The sequence below is a fragment of the Drosophila mojavensis genome, unplaced genomic scaffold (genome assembly GCF_018153725.1).
Source record: "Drosophila mojavensis isolate 15081-1352.22 unplaced genomic scaffold, ASM1815372v1 contig_136, whole genome shotgun sequence".
NCBI classification, from domain to species: Eukaryota; Metazoa; Arthropoda; class Insecta; order Diptera; family Drosophilidae; genus Drosophila; species Drosophila mojavensis.
The window spans coordinates 5,571,886-5,592,226 of record NW_025318667.1 but is presented as its reverse complement, the minus strand read 5'-3'; the positions used below and the strand labels follow the sequence as shown (position 1 = coordinate 5,592,226).

The following is a 20,341-nucleotide window of genomic DNA, read 5'->3' as shown; positions in this document are numbered from 1 at the left end:
TAATAAAAAATAGCAATATATGTGCACATTTAATTGAAATATAAGTATATAATATTTCAGTATTCACATCACATATATCAATATATACATCAGATATATAATTTATTTCGTGACACTTGAACGAGTGTTCATTTGCCTGCTAACCACTGTACCAGGCTGAGTCAGCTCTTTTCAATCTGCTGTTCTCTTGCAAACACTCTCTTGCTCCCGCTCTCATTCCCACTCTCTTAGCTGTGCGCTCTTCATGAAATAGCACGCGGATCCGATCGTAACAACAAAATGCCAAATAGCACGTGAGTCAAGCTGGATAGAGAATGAATTTTATGGCTAAACTTGTTTAAGAACAACCATTTATTTATTTCAAATCAATGCTTAATATATATTTATAAATATTGTACATAGAAATACATATGGAATGTTTCTATGATTGACAATACATACACATGCAATCTCAATTTACTGCAAGTCTGATACTTAACCGCATTTAGCAGCATGTTAAATATTTAGCCTTGGGTTAAATTGAGTCCTCGATTGAGTTAGAACTAGGCTAGCGCTTGCCTTGCGCATTATAACAACTTTTGACGCTTACTAGCAACATGCAACATGCCACAAACACACACACACACACACACACACCCTTTGAGGGTGCAGCACTGTGATCCACAAAGGGTTGCATTCGAGTGCTATTGAGCGGGGCATCGAGTGGGGCAGGGGCTGAGGGGGCTGCATGAAGAGCCTCTTCTCACGTTCTGTTGCTGCCTTGGCAAGTGAAGAAGAAGAAGAAGAGCTTACACTAGATTGAACACATCTAACAGATTCTACATACATATTCATATCTGTATACTAGACACAGGTAAGGGGTATTACACAGTCGAGTGCATCCGATTGCAATGAACTGAATTGATTAATTTTTTCCTTTTTTTTTTACTGCTGCCAGCCGATTGCAAATGGACACGTACGCCTTTGTTGCCACAAGGTAAGGGGGCACACACACACACACACACACACACACACACACACAGCGAGCCACCGCAGACATAAGGGTTGGGGGCAGGGGATGGGGCTTGGCTGCTCCTAGTAACAGCAAACTTTGGCCTGCCCCTCAACAACATTTCAAGTCCTTTGGCTGAGCTGAATGCGTGTTTGGTAATTAGAATAAAACACAGACAGACAGACACAGTCCGATATCTATCTATCTATACATCCCCATCCACATACATACATACACACATATATATCTATATTTAACAAGTGCATGGGAGCCACGTCAGCTACAAAGTTGATCCAATACCTAATTGCCGAATCCTTGACATTTTGTTCCCCTTCACATTTCATTTGATTAATTATGGAATTTTTGATGTTTTCTCATTTTAATCTAAGCAGAAATAACTGTCAAAGTTTAGTATTCCATATAGAATTATATATTCGGAAAAATATTCTGAGAATATGAGTCAACAAATTTGTTGAAATTCAAAAATTAAATAAAGGGTAAATGATTTTGATGAAATATACTTAGAATATTACATTTTTTTCTAAATTAATTGATTTTGATAAATAGATTAAAAATTAATTTTCAAAAGTTTTTTTTTTTAACAATATACAAAAATTGTTAAAATTAAAAAGAAAAACGCAAAGTTTATATCTATAAAAATAAATATATAAATATATATATTTTTATGTATTTCTAAAATAAATTTTTAGTACTTCGATAACATAGACTTTAAATATAAAATTTCTTTTAGTTTTTCATTTAAAACAATAAAAAAAATTGTTAAAATTAAAACAAATTATTTGATAAAATAAATAAAAAATATTAAATTTTTTACAACTTTTCTAAAAGCAAAATAAAACAACATTCACTCAATAAATTAGCTTAAATATCGCTAGCCTATGTATTTTAGGGAAAACTATATAGAGCATGAATATGCAAAAATCTCATGGAATTAATTTAATAAATATAAACTAAATAAATTATATATTAATTATATAAAAAAAAATTGTTAAATGTTGACATCATTTTCTTAAAGACAAAGAACTAAATATTTCAATTTTCTAGACAAAAGTTATTTAAGAATATTTTAAATATTTAGCATGCATGTGTATTTAGTACTACAAAAAAAAAAGTGTATCTTTTTTTTTTTTTTTTTTTTTTTTTTAAATATTGAAAAACATGTTTGATTTGAAATTGAATTACGAATGAATCACATTGAGGCTAACAAAGCATTGCCAAAAATTGATTTGAAATTCATATAAATATAAAAATAAATATAATAGGTAAATATATATATATAATATATATATATATATATATATATAGCCTATATACATACATATATATCTACATCAGTCTATACCAACAGCTGCTTACATGCCAGCCAGGTGTGTATATATTCCAGGTGCGCTAGTCTCTCTCTCTCTCTCTCTCTCTCTCTCTGTCTCTATTTCTATCTCCATCTCTCTCGCTCCCTCTTTGTTTGTTTGCTCAATTGATGAAGCGATCGCTGCCCATAATGGGGCATCTTAACGAGCAACAACCTTAAGAGCGAGCGAGCAGATGTCCTTGCACAATGCGTGATGCGTGATACTGTTTCGAGTTTCGTCATGCGGCCAACAGATGGCGTCAGGCTAACATCTGTTCGTTTGCACAATGTGTACGCATCTCGCACTCTCTCTCACTCGCTCTCCCTCTCTCTTTCTGTGTGTGTTTGTGTGTGTATAAATCTTAATGCTATCTGGTTGAGCTCAGGTTCAATGAAACATCGCGCTGCCAAAATGTTAATGACTCGACGCGATGCGAAGCGACGCGCAATTGCAACCCTCGCGCTCGCTCTCGCTCTCGCTCCCTCTCCCTCACTTCCTCTCTCTCTCCTCCCCGCTGTCTCTTTCGCTCGCTGCTGTCTCCAGGCCCGCTACGCAGTTGGCCCCCAAAGTTTTAGCTCAACCTGAAGCTGGCTTGGCAACATTTTTATTTTATTTTATTTATTTATTTATTTTTTTTTTTTTTTTTTTGGTTCGTTGAACTGTAGCGAAGGACTTCGCCTGGCACAAACCCACACCGTCGACCCCGCCTACCGCCCCCACCTCCCTGCATCCCCTACACATTTCCCACACCCACACACATTTCCTGTTTTGGTTCGTTTCTCTTGATCAATTTACTCCAAATTTATGCGCTATTCGAAATTTATACAAAATGCAACAAGTTTCACATTTAATAATATGTCACTTGTCATTTGTTGTTGTTGTTGTTGCTGCTGTTGTCTCTTTGCAAATGCGCAATTTCTAACGCGTTTAGCATCATAAATAATTGGACATTTTCTATATACATTTTGTATATATATTTATACACATTCATGAAAATAAAGATGAGTATATTAGTTTCTGAATAAAAACCATCTAGACGATCCAATAGAGGCGCGGCAAATCGGAAAATGTCTTTTCAGGTAGCTCAGAAATCATAGCATCAAATAGAACAGATTGACAGATCAAATTTAATAAGATATGACAGATATCTGTATATATCATTGCCCATTTGACGGCGTGTCGAATAAAAATAAAACGTTTTAGAGCTATAAACTTAAAATAACAGCTAAAATACTACAAGAGATCCTCTATATCTGTAAATACCCCAGTCGGGGGCGTGGCAAATTGAAATACCTATCTGGCGTTTGGGCCATGAATGGGTATTCAATAGTCAGTAACGCTCATTTGCCACACTGTTCCTGGTTATCTTTAACATTTGATGAAGTTTGTTGTTCACGTCGCGACGTGTCTTTTGTATATGATTTTTGGGGCTTGGCGCAAAGACATTAAAATAGCAGCACTTACCCATAGAATTGTTAAATGCATAGGAAAAATACAAAATTATTAACTTACCTGAAAGAGAGAGAAAAAGAAGAGAACATTAATAAATAGCAGAAATAAGATAGTTAACACAATCAACATAGTTAACATAATCATAGCGCAGAAAAATGTTCAATTTTAACAGCACTCTGTTAGCTAAGCTTTCCTAAAGGAAGTTCTTTTATTAGCTAATGGCACGCTAGTCTGTTAATATTCATTGCATATCTAACGGTTTTATGACATGCTTAGTCATATTGTTCGTATGATGGCAGCAGATCCTTCTGATACTGATCAAGTGGACAAGCGATCTATCCATGCAAATTTAGCTTATATATACTTAATAACGTATATATTTACATACATATTTATATCATATGTTTACATATATTATACTCTATTTAGTGAAATATCTGCTTAGCCAAGCAACTTAATAGTGCAGTTAACACTGTAATTTCCACAGCCTTGAAGAAAGTTGAGCAAAAAGCTTATCGATGAAACGAACCGTTGCACATGATGCTTTGGCTGTTAAAGGCTTAGCATTAACTGCCACTGTTAAAAGACTCAATCGTGAGCAGCTGCCACTGTTATCGTTACTGTTACTGTTGTTGTGCTTGTTGCACTTGGGAGCATTCGAAGCTCTCACTAACATCAATCATATTGTGAGTGTGACTATGTGTATGTGTAGGAGAGAGTGAGAGAGTGAGAGAGAGAGAGAGCGAGAGAGAGGTCGCTCGCGTGCACTTAGAAAAAAGCTAAGCGATGTCATTGCAGGTGCTTGAACTTTCTGCAGCAAATTCTGTTAATTTGATGATAGCAGAGACGTTGGCAGCGCCGCTGGCTGCGCGGCTGGCAGCACAATGATGGCAACAACTGTTGCGTCTGCGGCAGGCCATTGGGCAACAACAACAACAAGTTCGTTCAACTGGCGCAATTTCAAAATATTGGGCAGGCCAGGTTTATTGAACCAACGAGACTATATATATATATATATGAATACAGTGTGTAAGTACGTGTGTGTGTGTGTGTGTATGTATATCTCGATCTGTGGCATCAACAACCTTAGCCACGGGCACTGACGCTGTCCTTGCCTAGCCACAACGACGCAACTTGTTGGGGTAGGCGAAATTTTGACTCTGCGCCCAGTGTGGAGGGAAGATGGTGGGCAGAGGAGGGGGAGGGGGATGGGGGGAGGGAGGCGTAGGAGGGAAGGTGCTGTGTCGAGTGCGCTAAATAATTAATAAATTGTAAATTATCAGCATATTGTGCATGTTGTCATTCAATTTGCATTGCGTTGCATTCTTGGCTCATGGTCGACCGTAAAAACAACGAAAACAAGAATTTTCGTTGTTGTTGTTGTTTTTTTGCTGTTGTTTTTGCTGTTCGCCTCGTTTCCTGTCTGTTTGCTCTTGCTTTGTTCATCATTACGCCGATTACGCACAGGAAGTAATGCACAAATACACACACACTCACACACACACACACTCACACACACGCTCCAGAGACATATACACATCATACATCACACACACACACACACTCAGTGCACCTGTCGGGCACGTGGCATAACTGCACTTCAGTTGAGCATTGACTAAGCTTCGCTTGCGGAAGCACTTGACTAACTGTTTCGTCTGATTGGCGCAACGGAAGTCTAATTGGAAACGACGACAGTCGGACATTAAAATCGTTCTAAATGCTTCTTTACGTAGCATTTCATCAGCACAAAAACAACAAGTAAGAACGCTCCAGTCGAGACTGCTCGACTAGGAGATACCCTGAACCCTCCAAGCTGATATTCTAATCATTCTGGACTTATTTTATGCACACATACATACACATGCATCCACACGCATGCATAAGCCTGCGCTCTGCTAACTGCGCAGTAAGCAGCGACTGCGCTTGGGCTGCGCTGCAGTGTGGGCAATATTATGAGAATTTATTTGTTGAATAATTTCTTTTGTAGACACACGATCTTAATGAAACTTTTAGAGTGTAATCATATGGTGAATATGTGTGCACATTCCAAAGCACAAGTCTCTAGTACTTGAAATGCGTTTTTTACAAATTGGGGGAAAAGGGGGCGTGGTATCCAAAATCTGTAAATTACAAAATCTTTGTATCGATTAACTTTATATACAACGTAAATTTGAAGACTCCAGGTCTAAAAGTGTTTAAATTAGGTTAAAAAAACAAAATCAATTTTTCGATTATTCTCGATAAAAAAGTTATCGAACGATTTATCGAAAAAATAAAGCAAACTCGTACTGCGTATGGTACACACGAGTATGCCTGCCAAATTTCAGCTCTCTAGCTTTTGTAACTTCTGAGATCGACGCACTCATACGGACGGACGGACGGACGGACGGACAGACGGACAGGGCTATATCGACTCAGCTTGTCGCGCTGATCAAGAATATATATACTTTGTGGGGTCTGCCACGCCTCCTTCTGCCCGTTACATACTTTTTCACAAAACCATTATACCCTGATTTCCCATTTTCAATGGGTTCAGGGTATAAAAAGAAACAATAACAACAACAATTAAGTAAAACATCCTCATTAATATTTGACACGGCGACAGGTGCAAATGCTTTAGTTTATGTTGGTTTTTTAAATTAAAAATGCAATTTTAAAATGTTCACATACATTAAGAATAAAACACAAATTGTTAAAAAAAACTTAGCTAATGTAATCCGATATTTTTCCATAATTTATAATTAATTAATTATTACGATATATTTATTGATATTTTAATTCAATAATTATAATATGAATAAAATAAATTCAAGCTAATAATTATTAATTTTTATATTGAGAAAAAGTTAAGATTTAAATAAATGACTAATGATAAAATAAATAATAAACATATATATATATATATATATTCTTTCAATAATTTCAGCTTAATAAGGACAAATTTTATAACAAATAATTTAAAAATATTAGCAAAATTAATCTATGAACTTATTAAAAAAAAAAAAGAATGCTCAAACAAAATATACAAAAAATAATAACTATAAAAAAAAACTTAAAAAAATAAATGACTTTTATTTAATAGTAACTAATAAATATTTTTGGCAATGTTGCGTATGCGTAATATTTAATATTTACCTTAGAAACACAGGAAATTCGCTGGTAATATTTGATATAAGTTCTATTTCCTAACAAAATCAATGTTAAATTTTCAGTCAATTTCTTAAGAAACAGATATACGGATATCTGTACTTGTATATTTCATAAATATTTATGAAAGACTCAACTCATGCAATTTCAGAACGATAATATTGTGCGCAGTTATAAATAAGTGAAATTGCATCAAGTTCCATTGACATTGCTGTTAATTCAGAGCGAAATAAAAATAAATAAATAAAAAAAAAAACAAACGCAACATTTATCAAAATTTGTGTTGTTGTTGTTGCTGCAGTAGCAGCAGATGCAGATACGGCGGCGTATGCGTAATATAAGACTTATCGCAACAATTTGGCGATAAGTTTGCAATGGCAGAGCGTATGACAAATATATGCAAATAAATAATAATTTCAGCCATGAACAACAGCGGGTTGAATGGGCAACACGTTCAAAAGTCACAAAAAAAAAAGAACAACAAAAAGATTAAAGCGATAACAGCAGCAGCAGATGGGCAGAGTAGAAATGTTGAGGTAGCTAACAGTGCATGAGTGTGCGCATAACAGCAAACTGTTGGCTAACAGCACAGCAGCAGCACCAGCACCAGCAGATGGGCAGAGTAGAAATATTGAGGTAGCTGGCAGTGCATGTGTGTGTGTCTGTGCATTAACAGCAGACTGTTAGCTTACAGCACAGCAGCAGTATCAGCAGCAGCACCCGCAAAAAGCTCTAAAAGCTCATCAGCTTGAATGGCTTTGTGTGCGCGTGTGTACGCGTGTGTGAGAGAGTGAAAGAGAGATAGAGAGCGAGAGAGGCATGTGCGAGCGCGTGAGAATGTTTGTATATTTGCCAATTGAATTCTACTGCGCGTTTAGTGCATTGAACCTATTGTTTATTCAATTTTGGGCAATACATTTGGGTTTGTTCGATATGCGACGCTAAACAGAAACTGCTGATAATTTTTTAAGATAGCGCTAGAGTGAGAAGAGAATAGGGGCGTGCGAGAACGGGGAAAGGAGTAGAAAGCTCAAGGCAAATTGCAGAAAAATGTTCAATGCCAATGCCAAACTGAGAGCCCAACCAACCCCGCGCCCCTAGCTGACAGGCGCACACACACACATAGATAAACTCACACACACACACACATAAACAGTGGGGTGGCATATGGATTTAACCTCGAAAATAACAAACTTTTGGCTTTCAAGTTCATTGCCGTGCTTTAACCTCTTTGAGTGCGTTGCCTCACTGTAGTTGTTGATGTTGTTGTTGTTGCTGCTCTCCTCTGATCATCGTCTTTTAAGTGCATGTGTTTGCATTTATGATTTTAATTATTATTTTCTTAATGGCGCATTGCTTAGCAGATATAAATATGTACATATGTATGTGTGTGTGTGAGTGTGTGTGTGTGTGTGTGTGGGGGGGGAATAGAACGCAACGCGTAATGCCTTGTTTATCCTTGGCCGGCATCAATTTGCAGCATCATTGCCGGGTTGTCGGCGACGCCACTCGAATTCAATATAAATCTTTTCCTACTCAGACTCAAGAAAGATAGATGGATGCCTAATGTAGATAGATCTATGTATGTACATATATCTGGCCAGATAGATCGCCGGGGCGTACATGTGTGAGAGATCGCCAATTGTCGTTTTCGGCATAAGTGATTCATGGGACTTTGCTTCTCGGAAATATGTGCTTTACAGTGCTTAAATATAATATAAGCGCATAAACATTTCCCCCTCAAATATATGTTTAACGATAAATGTTGACTGATAAACAAATGTTACGAGCATCTTTTTTGTTTGAACTTGATTTATAGAGTTGATACAAAATACGATGTAAGTATATACATATATAACGATTAGAATTGAGTTTTGAATGTAAATAGTAAATAAATAATAAAAAATAAATAAGTAATACTTTATAATAATAATATGATGATGATCATGATGATTATAGTTCAATTATACAATATAAGAATTAGTACTGAAAGTAGTACTACCAAAAGTATATATAAATGAAGCATTACTGATAACTTAATATCCAAGGACATCAATAATTGGATTGCTCTCTAAACTCTATTCATAATATTAAAAAAAAAATTTAAAAATTGCACAACTATTTTACACAATTATATTGTACATTAATTATATGTACTGAAAATTCAACAAAAAAAAAAAAAATAATAATAATAATAAAAATAAAAAAAAAATAAATAAATTAAAAATTAAAAAAAAAAACAAACAGAAAAAACCAAATAATATTTATAAATAAATAAAAAATAAAAAAATAACTATTATTATAGCTTCTATGCCAATAAGCACTAATAAGCAAATTATAGTAAATAAATTATAAATTACATATAGTAATAATACAGTGATAATACAGTCCAGTTTCGATAATTTGTACCCCTCTAAATCGAGAATTGCGATATATCGAAAAAAATTCTATCTATAATGAAATCAATTATATAATACAGTCCAGTTTCGATAATTTGTTTCCCACTAAATCGAAAATAGCGATAAATTGCAAAAATTCTATCCCCCTGAAAAAGGTTCGTTTTAGATACAAAATTCTCGATAATTTGAATTTCTGGGCAAATCGAAAATAAAAGAAATAAAACTGCTTGCCATTATATCTTATAAATATATATATATAAATCTTATATACGCATTCGATATATATAAATCATTTAACGGCTTCTTTTAGTTTCACATTTAACTTGAAACTAACTATTGAATTAATACCGCCATAATTACTATTTGCACAAATGTTTACGTGGCTTGTACCACTGTGTCACGCTGTGCACGGCAATCAGCTGTTTTCTTTACAAGCGCGCAGCTGTTTGCATTATTGTTGTTGTTGTCGCTGTTGTCGTTGTGCAAAACGTGCAACGCGATAACGTTGACTCTGTTTATGTGCTCTGACTGCGCAAAACAAAAACAAAGCAACGAAGAAGAAAACATCACATCAAAAAAATAAGTAAATAACAATAATGAAAAAAGAAAAAAACAAAACAAAACAAAAAACAGCAGAGACATAGCGTACAGCACGGAGACAAGAGCAAAGCAATAACAATAACAAGAGACTCACATGTCGTTGTTGCTGTTGTTGTTGTTGCTGCTGGTACTGAGTTTGTAGTTAACGGTTGATCGTTGTTGTTGTTGTTGTTGCTGTTGCTGGTATTGAGAAATGCTGCTGGCATTGTTGTTGCTGCAATCGCTGAATTTGTTGTTGTTGTTGTCATCGTTGCTGTTGTTGCTGCTGTTATGAATATCGGCGTACGATATTTGGCCCACGGTGGACGCGCCTTTGAATTGTAATACATTTTGCCCACCTGCTTGCGTTGGTCGCCATACCCGTAGCTATTGCCATTACAATTGTTGTTGTTGTTGTTATCGTAGTAAGAGTTGTTGTTGTAGCCGTACGCATTATAATTGCCTCTGTGCTGTTTGCGTCGCAGCTCCAGCTCCTGATCGGGCTTGCGTTTGTACGCAATGGAAGCTCCTAAAATGCCGTTAGGGGAGACGCTGCCCCTGCCGTTGACGCTGGCGCTGGCGTTGACGCTCGCTGTTGACGTTACGAGTTGCATTTTACGTGCGCCTTTTGCTCACTGTGCAGAATTGGCGATGTTGTTTCTCTTGCTTCTCTGCCTCTTCCCCTTCGTCTGCTGTTGCTGCTTGCTGCTCTTGCTCTTGCTCTGGCTCTGGCTCTGGCTCTTGCTCTTGCTCTTGTCGTATTAGTTGTAATCGCAGCAGTAGCATGGGCACGCGCATAGTTTTTCTTTTGTTGCTTTGGGCGGAAAATGCAAATACCCGTATAGGCTGTCCGAATCACAATATCAGAATATCTCGCACAGCTAACTAAACGTAACTCTCGCAGTTGCGGCCCGTCGCGCGGCTGACGTCAAAATTTGGCGGCGCGCGAAATTCGTTTTACGCAGCACTTGAGAAATTGCTTCGACACACAATAAAACACAGAGAAGTGACACCAAAAAACAGAGGGGGAAAAAAAAATAAAGACACTGACACACTCACACAGGAAAACAGCAGAGAGTGTCTTACAGTCAAACTGTAAAGAAAACTCGTTAGCTGGTTGTTTGGTCTGCTTTGATTATTTTCGCAAATGTTAGTATTTCGTATATTTTTTTGTTTTGACCTTTTTCGTTTGACGTTTTGACGTTGATCACGTTGGATTGATTGAAGATTGGCGAATTTCGTATTTGAAAACTAGCGCAAGAAATTGCACGACCAGCTGCCTAACTTGTTGACCAGCAACAACAAAATAAACGTCTGCGGCCGCCGTGTATGATTGAAGCTCAGAATGGACGGGCAGCGACACCAGCAGCGCAGCGTCTCTCTCGTGCGTGCGTCTGTGTCTGTGTCTGTGGCTGTGTCCGTGTCGGTGTGTGAGCGAATGAACTTGCGCTGCCGCTGCCCACGGTCGCTGCATGTGTAATTGTAACAGCGACGCCGGCGTCGAGGTGGCTCTGGCAAACAAAGAAAAAGACAAACGCTTGCGCTGTCGGCGACGTAGCCGCTGTAGCCGTAAACGCTGCCAGCGCCAGCCGCGCAGCTGACGCATGTCTCCAATTGCGCCTAACCCAATTCAAGTGTCGTCATTTGGTTTTTGGTCATGGAGCGGGAGCACAGCAGTAGCAGCGGCGGCAGAGGCAGCAGCAGCGACAGCGGCACCGTAGACAGTGGCCAAAAAGCTTGCAAGCTGCAGCAAGGAAAGCTCTCACAGCAACCGCACTGCATCGTGTGCCAAACTTTCTGTGTGTGCGTGTGTTTTGGCTTTTGTTTGCTTTAATTCGGCGCGCTAAACAGCTGTAGATGGGTATGCATGTATGTATGTTTGTGTGTTTGTTATGTGGAGGAAATGCTAATTTATGTTATTCGTTTTGTCTCTCTTCAGCGAATGCTTTACTTGAGCGAATATGGCCAAACGGTTATAGGTATGGCATATGGGACTAGTACGCTGTGGTCTTAGCATTGCTAATATGATTAACATGATTATATTATAACGGAACTTACCTAAATGCATGGGTGTATTATAATTTTGGTTTTTCTTTCTCCACAATTATTATTTATGTAATTTAATTTGCAGACCTACAAGGATGAGCACTCAAAGTCAACTGCTTACAGACGCCTGCCCGCGCACACCTTTATAGGCATTTGATGCAGGTAGGCCGATGGCCTGGCAAAGCGATTAAAAAGACATTGCGGCTAGCCAACAGGTAGTTAGCCTGTCGGCCTGGACATGCAGGCGCTTGTCGCGTGTCGGTGTGCGCGCGACCCGTCGCAACGGCCGTGGCCCACGGTGCCAAAAGCTTTCTAATGGCAACGGCAACTTTGGTAAAGCTTTAATTTGAAACTTGGCTGCGAGAGCGTGTGAGAAAGAGAGCGAGAGAGAGAGAGAGGAAGGAAGACAGAGCCGCGCGCAGCTCTGCTGCGCTGCGATAAGCGCAGTTGGCTTTTCTGCTTTGTGTTCACAATTCTAAACAAAGCCCAACGCATTTGCTGTAAGCGCTTTTTTATGATTTACTTTATATTTATTTTTATTATTCATTTATGTTCTTTTTTTTTGCTTTTAGCTCAAGTCATGTGTGCGCGATTGCCTTTGACGCGAGGCAGCTCCCGTCACGTACGATCTTAGCCAGACTTTGGCGTCTCTTTGCACACACACACACACACACACACACATGCAAATGTGCATATATGCATAAGCGCATCCAATGGATGCAAATGCTTGCATCCCACTGCCCAGTCCCCCTCCCAGAGACCAATGCCAATGCCAATTGCGTTTTAATTTCAAGATTTGTGACAGCGTCAACTTTATCACGAGCAAGTCAAATGCATGCTCCAACGTTGAGTCACGCGCTGAGGCTCATTATAGATGTGTGTGTGTGTGTTTGTGTGTGTGTAAAGCTCCCCTTTTTAGCAAATTGGGGCACACGCAAATGAGCTGCAGATCTGGCTGACAATGGTGGAGAGAGAGAGGTAGCCACAATCAGGCTTTACAAATTGTGTCAGTGTGTCATGTTTGACTCTTGTTTCATTTTGTTGTTGTTGTTTTATTTTTTCTCTGAGACGCGAGCTCTCGTCAAATGTGCAGGTAAATGCAAATAACACAAGGAAGTCAAGCAAATAAAGCGAAAAGCAAAAAAAAAAAAAAAAAAACAAATCGATTGACTAAGGGGGAAACCGAATTTCCGTTGAGAAGTATTTCAAAATTGAGATACATACATATATACAAATCAATGTAATAAATGATAATAATAATGACCTTGTGCTTACCTAATTATGAATATCTTTGAAGTCCGTCGATTGATGTAAAATTAAAATCGCCGTCGTGTCACGACAAATGAGTAAAACTCTCAACTCTATCACTTGAACTTTGAATGGGATCGATGAAAATATGCCCAGAAATTGCCTGAAAAACATCAAAATAGTTTGAGGTAAAAAATTATGATTGGATTTTATTGTATACTACAAAAATTTACAAAAAACAAATGAACTATTTGATTTGAGCATTGATAGCTTTAGCAACGAGGTCTCTATAGATGGAAGCATAGACATACATATATGTATATATAATATAATATCCATATCGACTTTTAGGGGTCTTAAAACAAATATTTCGAAATATTTGCATTCTCTCTGCATATACTCACCCATGCATTCTATGTATATATATATATAAAGTATATATATATTTATAATTCTTAGCCGATACTGGAGTCACTCGAACTTTGTTTTGTTTCTTCTGTTTTTGCCTTGTGGCAGGTCCGCTCGCAAACGCGTTCGTTTATCAACTAAGCGACGATGTGAGCTTGAAACGTGAAAAAAAATGAGCAGAAAATATATAAGAAAAATAAATCCAAAATAATAACAATGAATGGAAAATGAAAATATACTCACGAATACAGCAAGAACTAGTCGGAGCACACACAGAGCATTTATTTTCTTTGGGGAACAAAGCTTCAGCATCATCATGTGCTGCAGGTCTCATATGATGATAAGCAGAGCTTCAGCGATGGTACTCAGGTTTATAAAAGTTTTCTTCTTCATTAATATGCATTCATAGTTACCCTAAATGCGAAATGGAAGCGAGAGAGAGAGAGAGAGAGAGAGTGATTGGAAGAGGGAGAGTATTAGGGAAAGAGAGAAAGGGAGAGAACGAGAAAGAGGTAGATGGAGAGAAAGAGAGAGAGTCAGATAAGAAAGGAGAAATGGAGAAAAACAATAGAGACAAAGAGAGATGAAGAAAGAGAAGGGGAAAAGCTATAGAGAGAGAATGAGAAAGAGAGAAAGAGGGAGAATTTCTCTAGCAGTGTGAAAGAGAGACACAAGTGCAAGAGAGAGAGATGAAAAGCTATGGAGAGAGATATGAAGAAAAACACATATGGATATACAGTAATAGGTAGAGAAGGAGAGCAAGTTAAATGGAGACAGCATGAGAGAGAGTAAGTAATGAGAGAGAGTAAATGAGTATATGAGAGATAGAGAAGTAAAGGAGAGCAAGAGAGTGCCAGACAGAGTGCACGCTCTGCGAGAATAGGAGGGAGTGAAAGAGAACGAGAGAAAAGGAGCGAGAAATGAACTATTCAAAATGGTTCTCAACAGTACTGTTACTTAGAGAGTGCCTGACTGCATAATAGGGCTTGATTCTGCCAAAAACAAGTCTATCGAAATATATTGCTACTTGATTTACATAAATAGATGGGCGGCCTTTTCCCTGTGTGAACGACTATGTTAACTTATTTACGAGCTGCCTCCTATATCTATCGATATATATCGATATCATGGGCTTGTCGGGATTGCCCCTCGCCTCCGTTATGAAACTTGTGGGTTTTATTTCAATGTGTCAAGTAGGCTGTTCGATGCTTGTCAAATGTCAGGTTGTAGAATACTGAAATTCTATGCACAATTCATATCGAAATACAGTTTGTTTGTTTTGATAAGTAACTATTTTATTTAAATGAGTACGGCAAACAAAAAGATGGACGGCGATAAAAGGCGCAGAGGTAAGAAGACCCCGGTGAAAGCCAGCGATAATAGTTGCGCTGAGCCAATCGTCGATAGGCCCTTTTTTACCAACAATCTGGACTACTATCCCGAGCTGCCTAAGCCGTCTGGACCGGAAAAGGATTCATTCAAGTACTACAAGGACTGGAAGAGCTACAGCGAGTCAGTTCAGGTAGAGTCACAGTCAGAGCCACAGTCGAGTGGAGCAGATCCTCAGGGACAGAGCATCGATGGCAATGTCAAGGATCTGGCATCCAACGTGTTTTCATGCAAGGACTATAAAGGCGGGAAGTGCTACATCGATACAGCTGAGGTAGAGCCAGGCAAGGCAAAGCAGCTGGGCAAGGAGCTGCCAAAACCAGAGTCAATCGGAGCAGCTGCCCAGAATCAGAACATCGGTGGTAGTGCCAAGAATCTGGGCTACTATTCCGAACTACAGCAGCCGATTGGATCCATAGTGGATGCATTGAAGTACTACAAGGGCGGGAGGAGCTACAGCGAGACGGTTCAGGTAGAGCCAGAGAAGACAACGCAGTTGGGCAAAGAGCGGCCACAGTCAGAGCCACAGCCGATTGGATCCACAGTGGATGCATTGATGTTCTTCAAGGAATGGAAGAGCTACAGCGAGACGGGTCAGGTGGAGCCAGAGAAGTCAATGTACTTGAGTGAAGAGCTGCCCGCAGAGCCGCTTGGAGCAGCTGCCCAGAGTCAGAGCATCGATGGTAGTGCCAAAAATCTGGGCTACTATTCCGAACTACAGCAGCCGATTGGATCGACAGTGGATTCATTGAAGTACTACAGAGACTGGAAGAGCTATTATGAGACAGTTCAGGTAGAGCCAGAGAAGACAACGCAGTTGGGCAAAGAGCGACCACAGTCAGAGCCCCTGCCGATTGGTGCAGATCTCCAGAGTGGGAACATCGATGGTAGTGTCAAGAATCTGAGCGAACTACAGCAGCCATGTGGATCCACAGTGGATGCATTGAAGTACTACAGAGACTGTAAGAGCTATTATGATACGGTTGAAGTAAAGCCAGAGAAGACAACATACGAGCTGCCAAAGCCAGAGCCACAGCCGATTGGAGCAAATCCTCAGAGGCGCAGTGTCGATGGCATTGCGGACACCTGTCAGCTGTTGGGCGAGAAGGTTTATGCGTGGACACATCAGCCGAACGGACAGCCGCTGGTGTCGCTACCGGCGCTGGCCGCCATGGACGGCGTGAACTTGGCCAGCGTGCTGATGGCTGCCCATCTGATCCAGAACCGTCAGGATCCCAGTGAGAGCTGCATGATGACCCACTTCAATGCCAATGAGCTGCGCAGCTATTTCGTCCAGAGCGACGAGGTGCGCAGTGTGCTCAATCGTTGCGAGCGACGCGAGCTCAATCTGCATAAGTCGGTGCCACTGATGTGCCCGCCAATGGCCGGCGATCTGCCCGAGCCGCCGTCCCAGTGGCTGGCCCAGCCGAAGACGAAGCCAAAGCACAAGAAGCGACTGCCGCAGAGCCGGCAGGGGGTAGATGCCAGAGGCCTCGACAATTTCGTGAAGCCCAATCTAAAGCTGATCGCTGAATGGCAGCCAGAAACATCCAGCTACAACTACAAGTTGCAGTCGTCATATATTTAGGGAGAAAGATGGAGAAAGAGAGATAGAGGGGGAGGCAGACATCATGAGAGGGTTTTATACACTATATTATTGACTGGGAAATTTTGGAAAAGAGTGAGAGTGTAAGGGAGAGGAAGAGTGAGAATATAAGAGAAAGAGAGACGGAGACAGACAGAGAGCGAAGGCGAAGGTTTAACAAAGGGCTGCAAGAAAAAGAGAGACGAAGAAAATGAGGGAGAAAATGAGATAGATTATATGAAAGAGAGAGTCAAGTGATAGAGGAAACATAGAAGACAGATGAAGATATGGTATGAGAGAGACAGAGTTAGTATAAGGGAGAGCGAAATATTATGAAGAAACAGTATGGCAAATTGTGATAGAGACAGAGAATGTGTTACAGAGAGTGAGGGAGAGGGAATTGGATAATGAGAGTGCAATAAATTGAGCTAGAGACGGTAGGAACAGGAAAAGAAACAAAAATATAAAACTTGTGACATAACAGTAACAGAGAATATGAGAGAGAGGTAGACACATATGTATATGTAGAGAGGGCGAAAGAAATACAGCCTGTAGAGAGTGAAGAATCAAGGCAAATACAAGGGAAGAGCAAACCAAAATGGAGAGAGAATTGAGAAACGAGCATTCAGAGAGAGTGAAGAATCGAGGCAAATACAAGGGAAGAGCAAACCAAAAGGGAGAGAGAATTGAGAAATGAGCATTCAGGGAGCAACCGATTTCTATAGCGGACGCCAGAAGAGGAACTTTGATATTATGCTGATACGACGAATTGATAGTTAATTATAATTTCTGAAAAATATAAATCTGATTTCGGACAACATAAATCGTGTATCTCTACTCAGATTATTTACGATAATCAAACGAATTTCGAGTACAACATGGAACTATCTTTGTTTTTCTAGGGTATTAGATGTGCGACTCGATGAAATCATCTTGGTCTATCAGTTACACAGGCGAACAGGATTTGGGTTTTGGATTTTGAGTTGAGATTAGATGAAAGTGAGGTCAAGAGAGGTTACTCCCAAGCTAAACTCTCGAGTGAAAGAAAAGAAAGAAACCCTAGAGTCTCAGGAAGAGACAAAGTTGTAAAGCTTCGGATCTCATTTAGGTTTCGGTAACTCATAATGCATAACAAAATGTTATTAATCTAATCTAGTTCTACTTTCATTTCGGAGACCTCCAGTAAGTCATTGCATACCTTTTCTATGCATTTATGCGCCCATTCAAGTTTGATTGGCCTTTCAATAAATGCGCAGAATTTAGTTCAAGTTTGATGCAGTTTTTTGCGCAGCAATAAAAATTTCTTGGTGATTCGCGTTGCACAAGTGCAGATTGTGCCTATGTACACACACATACATATATATGCATATAAAACTGTATGTGTGTGTAGGGCCTATCTGCAGTCTGGCGGCATGCCGCTGCTCAATAGATAATCAGATGGGTATGTCTGTGAATTGTTTCATAGACAAGGTAAATAAGGCGATGCTACTTGAGTTTTGACACAGTTCGAATGCGTTTCGAATGTGCTAGAAGTCGCAGTTATCGATTATCTATTGAGGTATTCGAGCTGTCTGCTGGGCACTTCTACTTCTAGCCCGATATCTATGGGCTGCACTTCGATTTCGTCGCACTCGTCCACTGTGGACATAGCTGGCCAGTATCAAGCTCTCGAATTGATCAATTGCTAATGTTTGTCCAGTTCTGGATTGCGGTGAACTGGCATTTTGTATGCCATCTCGAGTGCCTGAAGGCTAATACATACGAGTATACCAATATATTGTATTGTACACACACGCTGTACTTTACACCTATAGAAATCACCATCTATAGAAATCAGTTCTAGTTCTACTTGACACAGTGCGATGACGGGCCTATGCAAATCGAAAAGGATTTTAATTAGATTCGAGCATCTACGATAGAAGAATTCGTTTGGGCCCTATGATAAAAAGGGCTGAGAATCATTTGTTATGAAGAGTTATAGTCTGGGAGGTAAGGAATGCTGTCGAATGGGTACTGCAGATTAGTCAATATTTTGGGAGTTTCTCTAGTTAGATTGCTCAAGTAGACCTTAAGACTTTGAACATATTTGCTTAAAGCTGACTTAATCGATCTGTTATTATATTTTTCTATAGCTCTTGAGATGGATGGATGGATAAAAAGTGGATGAATGGAAAAGCGAATGCACAGATAGGTGTAAAGATCTAGATGAAGCTAAATGGGCTGATATAAAGAGAGACGGAAGTTTATAGATAAAGTCGGATGGAACGGACGGATCAATGGATTGAAGGACAGCTAAATAAGTCTAGAAAGGATTATGATTTTATAGCATGAAGCATGATGACTCCTTTTGCCTGCTACGCATATTTTATGAAATCTATTTTAAGTTCCCATTGTAGTTGGGATCAGTTAGACAGTTCTCAATGAAGATGGTTATTGGTGCTGCTTAGAAATATATCTATTTTATAAGTTCGTATGAGGCTATTATAATCACATCTCAAACAGCTTGATAAGCCAATCGAATTTTCTATAAATTCCAGAGAGTGAGTTTATTGATCTTGACTTATGTAAACAGAAAATTAACCAGAATCAAATACAAAACAAAACCAATATAAATATATTAATGAAAGCTTAATGAAATACTCCGCGATATCTAAATGAATAATGTTGCTCTTTGATCTTTGAGCTGGGATTCCGCGTCGTATTGTCGCAGGTGCTGATGCTGAAACGTCTCCGAAACAGCGACAGAGTTAACTTCCCATCTTCATCAAGGTTAGCAGCTCAATGGGCAGCTCTCTCTTTCTATAGCAAGTACGTCATGGCTCATGGGGGATGCTTATCACTGGTGTGCATGTTCATTGTGGTTAAGACTCATCGAAGATGGCAAAACTAGACGATTGCCAGACTCGGTTTATTGTGAATCAGAGATAATCATAGCAGCGACGTCTCAAGCTCATTAACTAAAATCTGTGCTCACAGCTATGTGTGTGTGTGTGTGTGTGTGTGTTGGTCTTTGTCTTTGTTGAAGCACGTAGCAGCATGTTATGAGAATTGCGGAGAAAGGTGCTGTTCGCTTATGAGCGCAGCATATCTGATCAACATAGCGGCACGAACTGTTTCCCCAATGCACTCTGACTGCAGATGACGTAATTGTCGGTAATTGTAGATTACGGCGCTTCAAGTAATTCACCAAATTTCATTGAGCAATAAAAATCAAAACTATGAAATTCACTGAAAGTGCAATCAATCAGTCGAAAGATATCAAAAAATCTATCGAACTCGTCAGGTAGGTAGAAGGATGGACGGACAGATGGAATGAAAGACGGACAGTTGAATGACGAATGGATGGACAGACGGACAGGCGGACTGACGAACGGAAAGGTTGATGGAAGGACGGAAAAACAGATAAAATGAAGAATGGACGGACAGGCAAATGATTAGACACACAGACACACAATCGGACAGACAGGCGAATGGAAAGACTGAGGAACGGATAGACGGATAGAAGGACTGGCGGACGGAAAGATAGCTAGACGCAGACACGGACAGCCGGAGCAACAGGCAGGCTGTGAGATATACAGCCAGATGCACGGACAGACAGATAGACATACGAATAATCAGACGGAAGGATGGACAGCAGAAATAAAAGACGGAAGAACAGACGGACATATCCATATGTATATCCATCCCTCCGGATAGACGGATGAAACCACAGACGAATGAGCACTCA

The 20,341-nt window shown here is 39.4% G+C and overlaps 1 protein-coding gene and 1 long non-coding RNA gene across 2 annotated transcripts; one reads left to right on the top strand and one right to left on the bottom strand.

Annotated features, from left to right (window-relative positions):
• Positions 1–2,435: 2,435 nt before the first annotated feature.
• On the bottom strand, positions 2,436–11,295 carry LOC116804626 (anaphase-promoting complex subunit cdh1-like). Its single transcript, XM_032733103.2, has 2 exons — positions 10,054–11,295; positions 2,436–3,873 (listed from the first exon to the last, which is right to left on the bottom strand). Exons 1-2 carry the CDS (start codon positions 10,550–10,552, stop codon positions 3,692–3,694), a joined length of 681 nt encoding a protein of 226 aa, XP_032588994.1. The 5' UTR covers positions 10,553–11,295; the 3' UTR covers positions 2,436–3,691.
• A 134-nt stretch (positions 11,296–11,429) lies between these two features.
• Positions 11,430–13,479, top strand: LOC6586000. The gene is made up of 3 exons (XR_006356941.1): positions 11,430–11,807; positions 11,878–12,484; positions 12,557–13,479. It is a non-coding gene; the product is annotated as an uncharacterized LOC6586000 (long non-coding RNA).
• Positions 13,480–20,341: the final 6,862 nt, after the last annotated feature.